The following is an 18,025-nucleotide window of genomic DNA, read 5'->3' as shown; positions in this document are numbered from 1 at the left end:
GCAGGCGGGCTGAGTCTCGAGTTGTCAGAAGTGAGGCCGTGGCTTCTGAAGTGGGGGGGCACACCTGCCTGTGGCTCTCCTGATGCTGAACCGGAGCTCCTGCCTCCCTAACCACCAGCCGTGGTGGAGTCCGAGAGTACCTTTCATTTGGGTGACTTTCCAGCTGTGCATAAGCCTCTGGAAGAAGCTGCAGTGACATCACACGCATCATGACATCATTGTGCCAACGACGCAGAAGACGTCTTACCTTCTTGGCTCTTGCTGATGTTTTTCTCTCCTCGCCTGTTCGCCTTTCTGGGGTTGGAGACTTTTTGTTAAAGTGCCTATTAAGAAATACCTGAAATGGGCAGAACTGGACTGGTGGAAAGAACAGGTAGGGGTGGGATGCCCGACTCCCACAAATGGCTCTGAGATTGACGGGGAGTTATCCCAAAGCACCGTTTCTGTGGTTTCTGCGTTCCTGGGTGTGTGGCCATCCAAGGACAGCCCTGCAGAGTTGGCTAACCCAGCAGGTTAATTCAAAAGTCCACCTGGCCCTTTCCCATCTTGCACTTTGAGGAATGCTAAAAGGTCGCTCTGTATTACCCAGGCCTTCTTGAAGCTTCCCTGTCGAGGGCTGTCCAGGTGAGATGGATTGCAAACCTCACCTGCATCAGTGAGATTGGCCTCCTTTCTTTGTAAATGTTTATACCTTCCTCCTTTTTTTTTTTTCACCTGTTCAATCATGTCTGATTCTCAGAGACTGCCTGGATAAGTCCTTGCAGTTTTCTTGGCAAGGTTTTTCGGAAGTGGTTGGCCATTGCCTCCTTCCCAGGGCTGAGAGAGAGGGACTGGCCCAGAGTCCCCCAGCTGGCTTTGTGCCCAAGGCAGGACTAGAACTCAGGGCCTCCTGGTTTCTAGCCTGGTGTCTTAACCACTACTCCAAACTGGCTCTCTACCATCTTCCTCAGTCTTCCAGAAAAGCCTATGTTCAGACATTGTAAAAGTTACCGTAAAAAGTTGCTTTAGGAATTGGGGGAAAGCCTGCTGGCCAAGAGCCATCACTTTCCAGAAGGTGCTTTCTGTAGACCGTGCAGGAGACTGTCAACGTGATTGTTCCAAAGGAGAGAACAAAGACCATTATATTTGTACTAAAGATGTGTGTTTCTCATTTATCTGCCCCGTTTAGCAATGCCGGTATTTCTCTTTTTTGCCTTTCTTAAAATTTCTTGTCGGGGTGCTAAAGCCTATTTCATAAAAATCCTATTTCCAATGTCGGGTTGAAAAGGCAGGGTTGACTTTATATCTGCCCCATCTTCTCTCCTTAGTAATCCTTCTTATTTCCCCAGGATAGCTACCAGAATAAGGGGATTCTTTAATTAAGATCTGATTGGGTTTTTTGGCCTGAGGTATAAATAAAGAGTTATCATAACGATGTGCCTGAACCTGTTTTTTTCTTCTATTTTTCATCCTTTCCCCCAGTGCTGGTGGTGCATTACAGAGATCTGGAAGGCCTGAGCCTCGCTTCCCTGTGCCCTCTTTCTTTCGTGGCTTCCCGGAGCTGTGTGGATCTCCTGGTGGGGCTCCGTGGCCATGAAACCCCATTCCTGGCTGGGGCGTTGTTGAGCGATGTCTTGAGCGAAGACGTTAACAAGCCTTACACCTTCATTCCTTTCTCAGTGACTATCATGCCGCAATGTTTGGGAAAAGCAGGAGACGCAATCACTTCCACATTTGTGCGTAATGAGCAGGTTCGGTTAGATGCCCCTGAAATCGAGAATGAGTCATCCAACTTTCTACAAGCTTGTAAAATTCATTCTTCCATCTTCGCTTGTACTGACAAATGGGGTAGAACGGGCTGCAAGGGGGGGGGTGTTTTCGAGCGTGTGCGTGCCTGCTGACTGTCCGAAGTAGTCCAGACCAGGAAACCAAAATTGTGAATGCTAATACTACCTTTATTCTAAGGTTGCAGTAACAGAACCTTGCAAGTCCGAAAGCACTTCCCCCTTCTCACGAAGTTCTCCTCGTGAGAACTGGGGAGGGTCAATTCCGAGACACTTCCTCAAATTACGTTTCTGGGGTGGACTCGGGTTTTGTTCCTCAGACTGCCGTCTAGGCTGCAGCTCTTCCTCCTGCCTCTCAAGGTTGTTCTCCCAGCCCGTTGTATCTCCTCTCTTAAATGGAAAGGGGTCACTCGGTTTCTGATGTTCAGGGTTGGGTGCTGTTACTTGTTTAGCCATCCAGGGTAATCCCCAATTTTGTAGAAGTACTTGAAATCTTAAGGAAAAAAAAAACTAAAATAAATGAGAACTCCAATGAGGACGGAGTGCTGCTCAGTGGCTTCCAAAGGTTATCTGAGTTGGGGGAACACATTTGAAACCAGGAAGGAGAAGGAGGAGGGAAGAAGGGAGGGGAAGGAGAGAAGGAGAGAAGGAGGAGGATGTGTATTGCAGTCTGTGACCAGCCCAGGAAGGCAAGTGAATGAAATAATCCTCAGTAGGAACGTTGCACCCCACAATCTTTTGCTGCAGATCATACAGAATCCCTGGAGACGTCCTTCTGCAAGGATCCTGCTGTGACGGAAAGGATGAGGGTGGTCTGGATGCCCATCCTGCAGAACTCCAACAGCGGGCAGCTCTTCATCTACATTCAGCCGGTCACCAGCTACCTCGCCCTTCCCGTCACGGCCGTCTTTCTTTCTTCTGGCTGTTTTTTGGAAGCGAGCCAATGAGCAGCTGCCTCTATAGAGCGTGTGTGTGTGTGTGTCTTTGACAGTGGCAAACGTCTGGCTGCCCCCACAGGGCAAAACCAATTCACGCAGCTCTTTACACACCTGGCAAGTGTGCCAAACCATCCACACCGACTTGGTGTGGATCGTTTGTTGTGGGAGGCCTGCCTGTGGGGAGGACAGTGATCATGTTTTGCCAACCTGGATTTAGGGTGAGGGGTGTTGTGTGAACCCCAACAAATGAGTCTGACAATAACCTTGGTCTAGACAGTCTTGGTTTTCTTGTGCAGGGAGCCTTTTGGGGCCTGATGGTGGGCCTGGCAGTGGGGCTGAGCCAGATGGCCTTGGAGTTCGCGTACCCTGTGCCCCGCTGTGGCGTCCTGGACCAGCGCCCTTCCTTCGTGAGGGACGTCCATTACCTGCACTTTGCGGTCCTCCTGTGTCTCCTGACTGCTGCTGCAGTGGTGGGCGTCAGCTGGCTAACTCTGCCTCCGTCCGAAGCCCAGGTGAGTCCTGGAACGCACTGATGGGCAAGAAAGTTGGGGAGCATCTACAGAGGGGGGCCTCAGGGCACAACCTGCCCTCTTTCATCCTGGGGACTCTGAGGGTCAGGGAGCGACTGGTTTAGTGGCAGAGCAGTTTGGGGTGGGGAGGAGAATAAGGGGGTGCATCTGGCCCCAAAGCCACCCTCTGGAGGCGGAGAGGCGAGCTTGGGCTCCTCTCCCCCATCTCGGAGGCTGGATCCACGCATGATGAGCCACTTGCTCAGCCAAAGCCACAACTGAGGAACCGGCAGGGCTGGGATGCTTGGCTCCAGAGCAGCTGACTGACCACGCTGCGGCTGAGCGTGATGGGTGAGCCTGGCCGGCATTTTTGCCTGGCGTGAGGCAGAGAGGAGTGAACCCGCCCCCCCACCCCGCCTTAAAAACAGCCACCTCCCCAAACAGTGCAGTCTTTGGCACTGAGATGCCTTTGGAGGCAGGGGTGGGGGGAAACAGCTCCTGGAGTCAGCTCCAGGTTCTGCCTTCAGAAACAATATGGTTTTCTGGAGTGAGTTGGGGTGCTTTAACTCTGGCTTCAGGGTTGGAACGGGGAGGCGGGACCTGAGCCGGGCTTCTGTCTCTCTGCTCCGGTGAGGGGAAAACACGAGTCGAGTCGTTGGAATTTGCTGCCGGAAGGATTTTCTGGGCTTGAAACTGACACCCTGAACTGTCCTCTTCTCTGCTTCCTTGTTGAAAAAGTTGCCCCAGGCAAAATCCTGCCTACCAGTCACCAGCAAAGAAAGAGAAAAGCGGAAGGAAAAGAAAAGAAAAGGAGAGCTGTTTCTGCTTGGCCCAGCCAGGCTAGCGTCAGCCCATGTACCGACCGCCCCTCGGTCCTCCCTTAGTGATGGGTGGCTGTTGCCTTGGGTACTGAGGCTTTGTAGGGCAAACCGGGACATGCCTCCAGGGAGGAAGGGCCATTAAGGTGCGACTGATGTTGGCTGGGCTTCTCTGAACCTGGGAGGTGATGCTGAGGACACCCTGATTCTGGGGAGCCATGCCTGTTCCTCCTCTTCCTCCGTTGGCAGAAAGCTCCACCCTGTCTCCAAACCACAATTTCTGCCAGAGGGCAGAAATCGCACCCTTTCTGGGTGGGCAAAGGCTCCCTCCTCTTTTGCACCCCTCAACAGGGACCCGGCGTTTCACGGCCTTTCCGCCAGGTGTTGCCAACTCCCCCCTGCCCTGGGATGGCGCTGCCGGTCTCTGGGCCAAGGGCAGAAAGAAGGGATCTCTGGAAATGCCTGCGGAGCAGGGGACAGGTGGTTGGGGCCCGAGGGTCACACCAGCCAGCTGCAAAAGTGGGCGGGGCCGGGGCAATTCGGGGGGGGAGGGTTCAGGTGTTTCAAAGGGCGCAACGAATGCCTTTGGGCATCTGCAAAGCTTAAGACCCCCTTTGCTCCTTAGCCTCTAAAGGAATTTGGCAGGCTGCCTGGGGCCCCCAGGCCGGACCTTCTGCACCTCTGCCATAGAAGGAGTGACCGTTTTCTTGGTGATCTGTGCCTTGTCAGCTGCTACAACTCTCTCTTCCTGTTTTTTAAACAATTGTAGATAAAGGATGTGACTTGGTGGACTTGCCGGTCCCTGGAGGCACCTGTGTCCCTCCATCTCTCGTGCCCGAGTCGCTGCCTGGAACAGAGAAAGATGGCGGGTCTCTTGTGCGGGAACCAAACTTCTCTTTTCAGGGAACCCCGACCGAGAGGTGGTATCAGATGAGGCTGTTCTTCCCTGAGGAGGAGAATGAAAAAGCCGGAGCAGCGGTAGACCGTCTGCTGTTCAGCCCGCCAGGGGGAGAAGGGGACATTGCCCTTCGGGTGCCATCCAAAGCCAGCCTCTGCCCCCGCCCAGCTCCCTCCCTGCAGCACATGTGCCAGGCACGGCAGTCATGGAACAGGCTTTTGAGCCAGTCCTTGCCTGCTAGACATGGGTTGTCCACTCCCCAGCTGGCAGGAGGCAAACATCCTTTGCATCACTGTGCTAAGGTGGGCTGCTGCTGCACACGGAGGCTAGGGGGCAGTTAGGTCTGTGGAGAGTGCCATCTCTGTGCACCTGGGCTTTCCCTGCCAGCTTTGAACCCCTCCTTCTCTCCCTGCCAGCTCTCCCAGGAACCCCCCAGCCGAGGTCCTTTGGTGGTGAGCGGGAAGTTGAAGGCGCCCCAGAGGGGCGTGGCAGGAGCAAGGACAGGGCAGCACCTGGCTTCTGGTCGCGGGTCTGCTCTGCCAACATCGTGATCCTCGTCTCATCAACCTCTTTTTCTACGCTTACTTCGCTTAAGAGAGCCTCTTTCCTGAGTTTGTCCAGGGGGCAAGGAGGGGGAATCAAAGGGGGTTTGGGGGCGCCTGTCAATAGATTTCAGCCATGGGGTCTTTTTGGAAAAGAGTCTGTGGGAGGGATATGGAACAGTTCTCCAACTCTGGGCCTTTAAATGGAAAGCTTTATTTCATTAAGATACTTTTTCTGAAAGTAAAATAAACCGCCTGGTGGCAGAAAAGAGTTCTGAGTGGCATAGTGGTTCCTAAGTCCTGGCCGCCACTTCACCTGCTGAGAAGCGCAACAGCGTTTCGAGTTGCATGGCGCAGAGGACGGCCTCGGGACCGTTCTGCTCTGCCCAGACTGTAGCGTGAGATGAAACCCGGTAAGTCCGTTTTTGAAACTTGGTGTTTCTGGCACAGCAGCGGACAAGAGCAGCTTGTTTCGGTCTGGGTGCCACTTCGAGGCCGTATCGTGGTCAGTCCTGGGTGAGGGAGACCAACATGGTGGGAAACGGCTTCCAGCCCCACTCAGTCCTGATATGCTTTGGGAGCATCTGTGCTGGGGAGCTGTGCAGACACCAGATTTTGTGCTGGAGAAGGTCAAGGAGGGAGCCGGTGGACTTTCTGACCTGTGGTGGATGATTCTCGGCTCCTTCGTTCCTTGCGCTTGGCTGCTGACCGAGATAGCCAAGGACTGCAGAACAGAGGTAGAGCTGGCCTGGCCTGCAAAATGCTGATCAACCATTTAAAAGGAGAAACAGAAGTTAGAAAAGGGAGGGAGCTTCCCCACCTCCTTTCCGAGTCCAAAGCTCCACTGGTGAGAACCACTCTTGCATCATGTTTGATGACCTCCTCCACTGCACGAGAGCCAAGTTCAGCAGGACACCCAGAACATGTCTGAGGATTTGCAGAAAATGTTCGTCTTCTCCTGCAGCAGCCAAACAAGCTCTCACACCAGAGCCACGGGGGAAAAAAACCACCCCGGAGGGTATACCTAGGAGGGAAGCCTGCATTGTGAGTTTGCAGTTGATGCTACCTTGCCAAGGGATGCTGGGAATTTGTAGTTACTCTCCATAAACTTGGGGCGGTAGGAATTTATGACTAATTGTCTCACTGTGTCACACCGGTGGATCAGATTTCTCTTAGTCCAGCTGTGCTGTAGATCATTCCAGCGCATGGACATTACAAAAGGCCTTCAGCTTTTTGAAAGCATCCGATGCCGGTAAGGTAAACGTGGACCATACGGCAGCTCTTAACAAGGGCTGACTCAGGACAGCACTTTGACTGAAGCTGGGTGGCACTTTCACTTCTGCAAATATATTGCTTTAAAAAACAAAATAGGTAAACATCCCCAGGTGCATGCTTGGGCTCGAGGTGAGTGATGGGGATCTGGCTGCAAGCGATTTCATCCTTGAAAGGAGTCCCGATGTTTCAACCTCAGAAAGGCCATCTGGATTTGCAACAGGCCTCTTTTAAGGTTGGACTGCGAAAACGAAAGGTTTTGCATGGCTCTGCTGGGAGGTGAGGGGTGGGACAGAGCATCCGCTGTCGTGACTTTCTGCAAAAGAAGGAAAGGTCCAGATGGGACGGCTGATCGCTTCAGCCAGATGATCCTCTGGTTGGAAGGTAAGGCAGGCGGGTCACATGCGCAGGGGGAAAACGTAGTTCCGAGGAAAAAGGCCCATTTTCACCCCTAGCTTCCCTCTCCACCAGTGGGGGTCAGAGCAGTCCAAAATCTTGAGGATGTCTCCTCTGTAGAAGCTCAGCTGGGATGGGTTTTCGGCCACGAAGTCGAACTGGGCCTGCACAAATGTTGGCTTCTTGGGCTGCATGGAAAAGAGCAAGACATGAGAAATGTTGGCTTCCTGTTAGCAAACCTCTCCCCACTGCCCTCGTCCCAGCTCTGTGGTTGATGTGATGTGGGAAATCAGATGGTGGTTCTTTCTCTTAATAAGAGGTCGGGGATAATTCAGTGACATGGAAGAGCAGCAAATTCGGAACTCCGTTGTCCACATCATCTAAATTTGACTGAGGGAGCCCACTGAGGCAAGATGTCCCCTGAGGTCAGCCTTGGCCAGGTGGGCAGTGAGGGCCCAGGAAAGCCAGAGATGCTTTAGGGGAGGAGATCTTCTGAATTGAGGGATACAATTATGGGAGGTTCCGAGGGAAAGATGGGCTGTTCCTTACCACCTCGGCTTCTCCGTGATCTCTCAGGAAGACCTGCCCTTTCTTAGCGATGGTGGTGGTTCGGTAGAAGTCCACCAGCTCATTAATGGAGTTAAATTTCTCCTCCCAGAGATGGTACTTCCCCTTTTTCTCCCGGAGCACTTTGAAGTGCAGCACCTGATCTCCGTAGCTGCGAGAGAAGCCAGAGGAAGACGTTAGACAGGAGAATGGTGAGCTCGGAGCGCAGCTGATCATTTGGCCGCGGACTGGGCTTCCTCCTTGGAGCAGGGCTGAGCTGATGGCCTCAGAGGCCCTCCATGTTGATGCTTCTGTGAATTTATCACGTGGACCCGAGTCCATTGTGGAGGAAGGAGAAGGGTGGCCTGGTTTATCATGTGCCTGCCACCATGAGCAGTACAGACCGGATAAAAACAAAGCCTCTCATTTCTGGCTGGGGGATCCTGGGAGTTGAAGTCTACCCATCTTAAAGTTGCCAAGGTTGAAAAATATCGGGTTAAACTGTCAGAGAGCAGAAAGCTTCTGCAACTCTGTTATTGTTTCTAAACGCTCAGAGAAGTTCCAGATCTTTGTGGGTTTCAACCTTAGTTGGGCTGTCCTCAAATGCTGGCACTGCTTGCTGTTTTTCCTTTAAAGCCCCCTTCCCCCCCAATTCTGGTATTTGGGTTAAGTCATAATTATACCCTCTTCTCCTGTTTTAGAAGCTCTTGACTGAGAAAGTCAGCTGAAACAGGGGAGTCTTAAGGCTGGTATAAACACCAAGAGATGATGGGAAACAGCTTTGCCTCCCTGGCTCCTGTGTCAAGTGGTGACTTGCATCTGCAAAGTTGCTGTCGCAGATCAAACATCCCAGAGAGTTTTAATGACACTTCGCTTTAGACAATGTGCTGGGAAGCACATCTCTTGTGTCTGGATGCCAGTTCCTGAAGTACACGCGATCCTGGGATGGGAACGAAAGAAAATCTGGGGATGGGGCAGCAAGAGTGCCGTGGTTGTGCCACGCTAGGCAGGGGAGAAGCGATTCACAAGGCTGTAGGGAAGTGTTTCTCAACCTTGGCCACTTGAAGATGGGTGGACTTCAGCTCCCAGAATTCCCCCCAGCTGGCTGGGGAATTCTGGGAACTGAAGTCCACCCAACTTCAAGTGGCCAAGGTTGAGAAACGCTGCCGTAGGTGTTTATTTGCGGAAGAATCAGCTGTACAAGAAGAAAAGAAATGCCTTGGTCAAGGTGGGTTTGTGTCAACTACAGTAGGATGGAAGCCCATCTCCCTTCACTTGGAGCACTTTGGGGAGGGGGTGGGGAGGGGATGCAGCTGTTTTGCAGGCAGAAAATCCACCCTGGACATGCTGGATAAAAGAGATCATGAGTTCCAGCGGCTGGATAAAAGCCTTCTTGAGTTGTGGAGACCCACCAGCTGGGGGAGGAGTCAAGGGGATCAAGTCTTGACTCCAGAAGAGGCAGCTTTGTATGTCAGCAGCCTCCCCGAACCCACTGCTCCCCAGGACCATCACTCCCCCAATTCCCAGCCACGCCTGCACAGGACGTCCGTGTCAGGCAGCAGCCTTCTGTCTGAGGTTGCTGGAGAAGGAAGCTTACTCAGAAAGAGCCCTTCCTGGATCACATGAGGGTGGCAGAAAATGTCATGGAAAAGCAGCTTCCTGTCCTTTGTAGACTTTCAAAAGCCACCTGCGCGTTCCATGCTGACCCAGGAATGGCCAGCAGATGCCCCTTCCACACCTTCCTTGCCCTGCAGACCAAAACTACATCCTGTGATCTTAAACTAGGAACAAAACCATCCTACCAGACCAGATAGGGTGGGCATGCTCCTCGTCCCTTCCTGTAAAGATTGCCATCTTGTGGGACCCAGGAAGCTTGCCTTTTCCGTGGCAGCCCCTGCCCTGTGGAACACCCTCTCCACTGAAGTTTGACAGGCCCCTGCCCTCCTAGCCTTCCGAAAAGCTCTTCAGACCCGGCTCCCCTGCCCAGCGCTGGGAAAGGGCTGTGGAAAGCTTAACTCTGGTGCCGCGTTTTTGATCTCTGAGGTTTTAATAGAAATAGGCATGTATTACGTTTTATTATGGACGTTGCTTTAATTGTCGGTTGGGAGCCGCCCAGAGTTCGCCATAAGATGGGTGGCTATATAAATGTTTTAAATAAACAGATAAATAAAAATTATAAAATTAGACAACAACAGTGACTGAGTTTTGGTGGGGAACTAGAAGTAGGTTTAAACTTCATTGTTGTCCATCGCAGGAGGACGGCGCCTTGCCTGTTAATATCTCTTAAAAGGCGGCAGCAGGATGGAAGGACGCAGCAGTGAAGAGGCTGGGTGGCAGATAAGCCACTGACCTGACTTTGTGGGACCTGGAGCAGCTCCCCTAAAACAGGCCTGTTTCTTTGGTCTAAGCAGGGGAGGTGATCTCAGGCTTGGAGCAGGGCCTACTGTGTCCCTTTTCCCTAAAAGTGGGGGTCCACATCTGCTTCTGGAGCTGAGCCCAAAGAATTAGGCTTATAATTGACGCGATTTCAGCACAGGGGTGTGTTTTGGGTTCTGGAACTGGGTTTTACAGTCCTGTGGCTCTGAAATTCCACCCAGGATGGCTCCACCATCCTGGCTGTCTAAGTTAGGGCATGTGGAAAGAGTCCCCTCGCTGCTGAAACTCAACTCCCTTGTTGATCTAGGGCAGTTTCTCAACCTTGGCCACTTTAAGATGGGTGGACCTCAACTCCCAGAATCCCCCAGCCAGCATGCGCACTGATCTAGGGCGAATCATCACAGTGTCTGTGGTGTCAAGGCTCAGCTCAGCTTTCTTCCCTTCCCTCTGAGCAGGACATACAAGGGCAAGCAAGACCCCTGGGCTTTTCACCTGTTGCGTTTTGAAACGTACCTAGCAACTATTCAGCAAGCTTGAAAGGTGGTCAACACATTCCCTTCCAGCTCGGTGCCTTGGTTCGTGCGCATCAGAACAGGCTTGTTGACAGCCTCAGTTAGAAGGGTTCACACCTCAGGCTGAGCTGAAAATCATGGTTTACCATCTACCATGCTGGGTTCGTACAGCACGCTCAGCCAAAATGCAATTATGCAGGAGCATACAGTACAAGTGCATGTTGTGTGAAAGTAACAGGGCTAGGGGACTGCTTTCTTTTTTTTCCACCATTGGGCACTACTGGCTGAATATGACTACGCGTAGTCCTCGATTTACGACCACAATAGGGACTGGAAAAATTTGTTGTTAAGTGGTGCAGTCATTAACTGGGGCATCATGTGATTGCACCCAATTTTATGACTTTTTGCGGTGGTTGTTAAGTGAATCACATGGTCATTAAGTGAATCACACAGTTTCCCATTGATTTTGCTTGTTGGAAGCCAGCTGGGAAGGTCACAAATGGTGATCACAGGGCCCCGGGACACTGCAGACAACGTAAATACATGCTGATTGCCAAACACCCGAATTTTGATCACGTGATCAACTGCAAGGATTGGTCGTAAGTCACTTTTTTTAGCACCATTGTAACTTCAAATAGTCACTAAACGAATAGGTGTAAGTCGAGGACTACCTGTATGGCACCTTCTAAGCCCTCCTAGCTGAGGCTCTGCCACTGGTTAGTTGCATTCAGGCTGATCTTTCCCGTCCCAAGATCATTCCTGGTCAGAGGCCACCCGAAAAGGCTTTGGGGTACCAGAGGCGAACCAGGACGTGGCTTTTGGGGCAGCAGTATCTGGAAGGAGGCTCTTCCTCCCCACTTTCCTCCATTCCTGTAGGCTTGCCTCGCAGCCTCTGCCAAACTAAACACGTGTGCCTCTGTGGACGGATGGAAATGGGCCTGAAAAACAGCTGCAGGACAGGGCGAGGCTGCTCCCCTGGAACACCCCCAGCACTCAGTGTCTTGCCAGTGATCTTGTGCCCTCTTGTCCTTGCTGGTATTTAAGGGCTTTGAAATTGGGTGGTCCTCCCCCCCCAGCAGAATGGAAGACTTGGAGCCGTGGCCTTAACGCATCTAGAGGAGGCTGGCGGGGGAGTCGGGGGTGGGGAGGGCTGAGAGCGATCCTGCAAGGATGTGGCATTGTGCAACAACCCAAGCACAAAATCACGGCATTCCCCAAGCCTGCTGCGTCCGGTCTGTTCACACTCCAGGGAATGCTGAGACCAGAAGCAGAGGCAGCTTGTCCCGCAGGAAGGAATGCCGCTCTAGATCGAGAAAGGGCAGGCATGAATCCTGCAGGTGGCAAAATGGTAAAATGGGCTACAGACGCATTTGAAAATTGTGCTTGTGGAGAGCCGTACCACACCCTGGTAAATAAAGGAGAGGTCAGCTATTCAGTCCTGTCACGTTTAATGGGAAGCTTTGGGGCTTGTTGTTACAAGTTTCTAGTCCCTCAGAATTGGTGTTGTGAAGCCTCTCCTCTGTCACGTTTGAACAGGGCAAAGAGAAAGAAAACTCACTGCTTTGACTCTGAATACGAACGGGCGGAGGAGGGAAAGGGGGAAGGAGCTGGCGGTGCGAGGCTGGCAGAGGGATGGGTGAAGTCCCCTGTCCCCCAGGGGCTTCTCTTCCTAATGGGTTGGCCTTGGCACAGAAATCTTGCTGGAAGGTTGGCATGCCAGGCTGTTCCCTCCCTCCTGCTCTCCACATGTGCTCGGCACATCAGTCTGAACATGAATGCGAATTGTGTCCTCTCGCCACCCTCCCTCCCTCCCGGGCATCTCCTTCAGTGAAAGAACGTTGCTTGGAAAGTGGCCCTTTTGCTTGCGTGGCAGCGCCAAGGTGGTTGCGGCAGGGGTGGGGGTCCCGAGGAGTGGCCGAGCCCCTCCAGATGTGCTTGGGTGAGGAGTGCCACCTTCCCCAACCCCAGGAATGGGTTAAATTAAATGGATTGCCCCTGACCACAAGCACCCTTGCAGGAATTTGAGACCTCACCTGGCCATTATCTGGGAAACTGTTGGGGTGTTTCTTTTTTTAGAAAAATGAAGCCAAGCTCCTTGGGGGTGAATCACCTGCTCCTCACCCAGGCCTCGTCCAGGTTTTGCATGGGCTGGCAAGGTGGGGAGGTTTTTGAGGCCGCTGGAAATGCAGGAGAAGCCGCAGTTTTGCTAATGTGGTGAGAGGCACCATTACAATGTGTGAAATGATGGTTGTGAGAGAGAAAAAGGTGGAAGAATGAAATCCGGGGTGTGTCCTAGTATTTGACTGGAAGGAGACACTCAGGCTGAAAAAAAAGTGGGGGTTGCATCAACAGAGTTGACTCAGCTGAGGAGACAAGGCCACAGCATGTGGCTGTACCTGGCCAGCTTGGGGCTTGGGAGCTAAGCAGGTTTGGGCCTGGTTAGAATTGGGATGGGAGACCAAGAGCTGTAAGCAGCTGCCTGTCGTTTGCCCTGGGGGATCAAAGCCATCTAAAAGAGCCACCTTTCTCCTACCTGATGCTTCTACCACCCACTTCTCTAGGACTGGGACCTCAGCAAATTTGTCTCTGGAAGAGGTTGGGGATTGAGGGGATCTGCTTTCCTCTGGTGGCTTGTTGGCAAACATCTGGCCAACTGGGGTATGGGACATAGGCGTCTCAGGGGAGAAAGACTCCCCTCTTGGTAGCCCTGAGCTGGGCTCTGGAGCCTGGAAGGGAATGTTGGCTCAGCTGCTGAAAAGCCACCTAGGATGGTAGAAAGGGAGGAAGGAAACTCTTGGGCACAGGAGGGATTAAAATATTAGCAAAAACACCTGCTGTTGAACAGCCAGTCAAGTTTCCTGCAGAAGTGGAAGTGTGCTTTGGACTAGGAGGCATCCTTGGTTATTTATTTTAATTGCTCTCTCACTTCCCACTGCCCTTTGAAGATGGGCTTCTTCCAAAAGCCCTGGGCATTTTTTCCTGGAAAAGCAATTTTGCTGTTTACTGGCATGTACAGAGCCCCCTCTACTGGTCTGAGCTGTAACTGATGGCAACTCTTCTCAGCCTGGGCAAGAAAGGAGAGCTCTCTGGGTTCTTTCGATGGGCATCTGGGTCCTCTGGGGCACAGGGACTTTCCAACGTGGGTGTACACCCGCACCCACACAGACACAGACATGCATGCACCTTCTGCCAGCATCAAGGGAAACGACTTACTTCACGGAGATGGAGAAATCCCCTGGGCTGCTTTCGCTTTCCCGGATGAGAAACGCGCCCCGAAACTGTTGCTTTAGGAGGACCTTTTCAGCCCCTTGTCTGGAGATTTTGCCAGAGTACCACCTAGGCGAGAGGGCAGGAGGTGAAATTAGGGGCAAGAGACAGATGGCACCGCCAGCCTGTATCCCGGCTGGACCAACAACCTGGGTTGCAGAAAACCAACTAGCAAAGCATTTCAGGGCCTGGAAAATGAGCTTTGGAACCGGCAACCTTTGGCAGCCAGGAGGCTAATGGTCAAAAGCCCAGGACCATGAAACTGGTGAAAATGTTGGCAACCGAATCAGCAGGCGAGAAAGAGACAGGTGGGCATCTGGGGAGTTTTGTTTCCAGCAATCTTTGCGCTGTTCGTTTTTTAAAATGGCTGTGCTGGCTGAGGACGATGAGAGGTGGAGTCCTGCAGAGTTGGAGTAGGAAAGTTAGTCTGAGGATCCCTCTGTTTTTGGAAACAGCAGAATGAGTGGAATTAAACAAAATCTATTAATTAGTTATGCCTACCATTTTTAAAGTACTGCGGCACAGTGCTTAAGGAGAGTGGGAGAAGCAGCTTAGCACGGTTTAAAACAACAACAGCACAGTTTCGTTTGCTAAAATGGCATACTAGGGTAAACTGTCCTTTTTTTTTTTTACTCATCAGCAACAACATCACCCCCCCTCCTCCGCGTGTGAAAGGTTCCCAGACATGTAAAATGCAACAACCATCAGGGTGCAAAGAACAGTTTCAATTCCACTTGTCACTTAGAGCACGTACGGTCTCGTTAATGTAGAAAACTCCGGCCCGTCACTCTTGGTTTATTTTTGTCTCCGTAACAAGGGCAGATTACTTTGCTCTGGTTCTTTTGATGAGACACTTGGGCTAAACGCTCTTTACTGGAGGAATAACCTACAGTGTTTTAAATAGGTGGGAAACCGCACTTTATTAATAACCCTGCAGGTAGCTGATGGTCTGGGCTCTAATTACTGCTGGCTAGGGCCAACGACTTGGCGGCTGAGATGGGACAGGGAAATGGCACCATGTCGAAAAAGGGGAATTAATGATGACTAAGGAAATCCAAGGCGCGTCAGGAGATACTGGTCGGATGCTAGGCAGTCTCTTGATCAAAGCTCTCCAACCAGAACACCAGAGAATGCCAGTTTGTGGCATGTCTAACTTCCCAACCTATTCCTTCTCCTAGGATCCCTTGTTTGCCAGGCAATGCGTTGCTGGAGAGAAAATCTCCCCCATGGCTTGGTTTCCCCTCGCCCCCCCACCCCCAGTTTGGGTGAGCGATATTGAAATGTGAAGGTGGAAAGAAAAGACGAAGAGATCCCAACCTCAGCCCGGTAGGAAAACTGTTGGATCTTGTGGCTGTTTTTACAATTCCCTGACCACTACAAATCCCCCTTGCAAAGGGCTGGATTCTCTGGGCTTCATGTGGGGCCAGCTGTGACCCAGAAGCTGCAGAAAATGGTTATGGCATCACTGATCTGTATGGAATTGATCTGTATGGGATGAAACCAGCTAACTTCCATGCGTTTTATTTGTGCATATATTTATTTATATGCATAGATAAGAGACACGCATGGAGAAATAGATGGATAAAAGTATTGTTTACTCATTTTTTGTCTGTTGCATCGTCGTAAGCATGTTAGATCCCTGCTAGGATTGAGTTAATTGATGATGATGATGATGATGATGATGACGACAGTAATATCTCTATTGAGTCTATCTATTTTCGCCAAGTGGAAAAGAAAAAGCTACTTACTGATGAGGTTTCATTTTGATGTAATTTTTGGGGACAAATCCTTCCATGCCAAAGAGCTCTGCTTTGTACCAGTTTTGGTCATCTTCCATGTTCAGAATCTGTGGACTCAAAAGAAGGAATCAGCAAACGTCAGGCTGAAGTTGGGGAAAAAGATGAGGACGGATATCGATGGGGGGTTAGCACAGGGTGGGTTGCAGCTGAGGATGTGGGAAGATGAATCCTGTTAGGAAGACCCAATCTTTGCACTAAGTAAGTTCAGGAGAATATTTAAAGTTAAAACATAGATTATTTTTCCAGAGCTCAGTGGCACAAGGGTGCAGTCAAGATGGCTCTGTTTATTTCAGGGTCTAACCTACCTTCTAAGGTTATGATAAATGAAACAGAGTAAATGACCATAAAACTCTTCAAACATGTAGTGGGAATGCTACTCAGTAATAAATACACAATTGCATAAATTCTCTTTGATCCATATACACTGGGTTGTTGATCAGATGAGCCTCTGGTCCGGTCTTGAAAGCTTAAGAAAAGGATGTCCTCGTGGGCTTTTCCAAGGCAGCTCAAATTTGATGCGTCTTTATCTCCCAATGCCCACAGATTGAGAAGTAGTTAGAGGCAGAAGAGCAGGGCCAGGTTAATACGTTGGCAACCTCAAGCCCTTTTTGTGCATATGGACTCCCATCTCTACCTCTTGACCACTGGGATAATCCTGGTTCTTGTTGCTGTCTGCCCAGGGAGAAGGATGGAGGCCAAACAGAAGGTGATTGACTGCATCTGGGCGAGGCTCTTGGCTTCAAAGCAGAGGACATGTCCTTAAGAAAAGCCATCTGCCCCCCTTGCCTCTCCTTCAAAGTTCTCCCATCCCATTGCTACAGAGAAATAGGTCCCATGACTTCTCGTGGCTGAGGACTACCAAAGGATTCCCTGGAGACCACCTTCATTTCACAGCAGCAGACATTCACCAGGACAGTGTCTGCATCACCGGGGGTGGGTACTCTGGTCCACCAAGGCCACCAGTGCCTCTCCAGGAACTGGGACAGAGAAAGTCTTTTGTTACCCCTGCCACCTGGGCAGCTTCTGACACAGAGATGTCAAGGACCGAGCCTGCAATATCTGGCACAAAAAGGATTTTGCATTTGTGCAGTGTGGCGCATCAGAGGTAGACAAAACTCCCTTGGTCTGGCCTCACTCTCAGCCCTCCATTCTTTTCTGGCCAGGAAGATTTTACCCACCCTGTGCAACCAAAACTGCTTAACACAATCTGCAACTCCCGGTGTCCTCCTCCGAGCGACGGGACCTACTTGAAGTCCAGTTTAACAGCTCATCAAAGGAATAGGCACACTTTCTAGAAATACAGAAGGGTCTGTGAAAAGCAGGACTGTGTGTGGAGTACAATACTGCTCTTGAGGGGGTTTTTTTTGGTTTGGGAATACCTGCCTTGGGCTTAGGCAGGGATTTGGACTTGAAGACCTCCAAGGTCCCATCCACCCCTCTGATTCTGTGATTCCATGAAGCAAGGAGGATCAGAATTAGCTGTGCATCTATTCTCCTTCTTCATCATCATATCATCATCGTCATCTTCTCTCTCTCTCTCTCATCATCTCTATCTCTTATCCTATCTATCTATCTATCTATCTATCTATCTATCCATCCATCCATCCATCCATCCATCCATCCATCCATCCATCCATCCATCCATCCATCCATCCATCCATCCATCCATCCATCCATCCATCCATCTATCTATCTATCTATCTATCTATCTATCTATCTATCTATCTATCTATCTCAATCATCTATCTGACCATCCATCTATATCATCTCCCAGCTTTGCTTCAGATGCACAGTTTTGTTCAGGCTATCCAACTGGATCTGATATTTGTGTATTTCAGAATAAATGCCGTCTGGGGGTTTGATCCGCCAACAGCCCCGCCCCCACCAAAGTTACCTTCAGTGTGTCTCCCTTCTTAAATGCTAATTCATCCTTCTCGGTCGCCTGGAAGTTATACAAGGCAATGGCTTCCATGTTGGGGCTGGTCCTTCTCCAGACCAAAGCAAGGCCTCAAAGACACCAACTTCTCCAACCTCGTTTGCCCAGTTTGGTTTTCCAACCGACGCCTGTTGGGAAACCCAGCCAGAAGTGTCTTCTGAGAAGTTCCAGGCTGAGTTTCCTTCCGTCTCCTGCATAAAGGCACCCCAAAGTTTTATTGCCAGTCGCAGGTCAAGAGGCAGCTGCGGGCCAGAAGAGGAAGGGGAAAAAATCTGTGTGTAAATATGAGACAGGAAATGTATTTGAATATGCTTGCTGGGGGGGTGGGGTGGGCAAGCTCGTGTGGAATGAAGGCACAGCACCTGCAGAAAGCGGCCCCTGCTTTGGCTCAGGGTGGGGAATTCCTCCCCTTCTCCCAGGGGGGCTTGAGCGCAATGTTTCCTTCCCCCCTGC

General features: G+C 51.1%; 2 protein-coding genes across 3 annotated transcripts in view; one reads left to right on the top strand and one right to left on the bottom strand.

The window, feature by feature from the left end:
• Nucleotides 1-5,520, top strand: part of SLC5A10 (solute carrier family 5 member 10) — a 59,057-nt gene extending 53,537 nt beyond the window's left edge. Inside the window, 6 exon segments of the mRNA XM_063315060.1 lie at nucleotides 2,566-2,674; nucleotides 2,676-2,729; nucleotides 2,998-3,213; nucleotides 4,798-4,948; nucleotides 5,343-5,483; nucleotides 5,486-5,520. Coding sequence (XP_063171130.1) covers nucleotides 2,566-2,674; nucleotides 2,676-2,729; nucleotides 2,998-3,213; nucleotides 4,798-4,948; nucleotides 5,343-5,483; nucleotides 5,486-5,520 — 706 coding nt within the window.
• A 573-nt stretch (nucleotides 5,521-6,093) lies between these two features.
• On the bottom strand, nucleotides 6,094-17,664 carry GRAP (GRB2 related adaptor protein). Of its 2 annotated transcripts, XM_063314907.1 has the most exons (5): nucleotides 17,531-17,664; nucleotides 15,586-15,683; nucleotides 13,784-13,906; nucleotides 7,686-7,854; nucleotides 6,094-7,324 (listed from the first exon to the last, which is right to left on the bottom strand). In XM_063314907.1, the coding sequence occupies exons 1-5, from the start codon at nucleotides 17,606-17,608 to the stop codon at nucleotides 7,139-7,141; spliced, it is 654 nt and encodes a 217-aa protein (XP_063170977.1). In that variant the 5' UTR covers nucleotides 17,609-17,664; the 3' UTR covers nucleotides 6,094-7,138. The 2 variants fall into 2 exon arrangements, with proteins under 2 accessions (XP_063170977.1, XP_063170978.1); XM_063314908.1 differs by lacking the exon at nucleotides 13,784-13,906.
• Between the last annotated feature and the right edge of the window lie 361 nt (nucleotides 17,665-18,025).

The sequence above is a fragment of the Candoia aspera genome, chromosome 14 (assembly GCF_035149785.1).
Source record: "Candoia aspera isolate rCanAsp1 chromosome 14, rCanAsp1.hap2, whole genome shotgun sequence".
Taxonomy (NCBI): domain Eukaryota; kingdom Metazoa; phylum Chordata; class Lepidosauria; order Squamata; family Boidae; genus Candoia; species Candoia aspera.
This window is presented reverse-complemented; position numbering and strand designations above follow the sequence as displayed.

Bases quoted from the DNA above. Each gene is read 5' to 3' on its own strand.
- GRAP (XM_063314907.1), bottom strand. From the start codon at position 17,608: ATGGAAGCCATTGCCTTGTATAACTTCCAGGCGACCGAGAAGGATGAA. The intron at 15,684-17,530 runs GTAACTTTGGTG...TTGAGTCCACAG, and splicing joins AGAAGGGAGACACACTGAAG to ATTCTGAACATGGAAGATGA. The intron at 7,325-7,685 runs GTAAGGAACAGC...TTTTCCATGCAG, and splicing joins ATCACGGAGAAGCCGAGGTG to CCCAAGAAGCCAACATTTGT.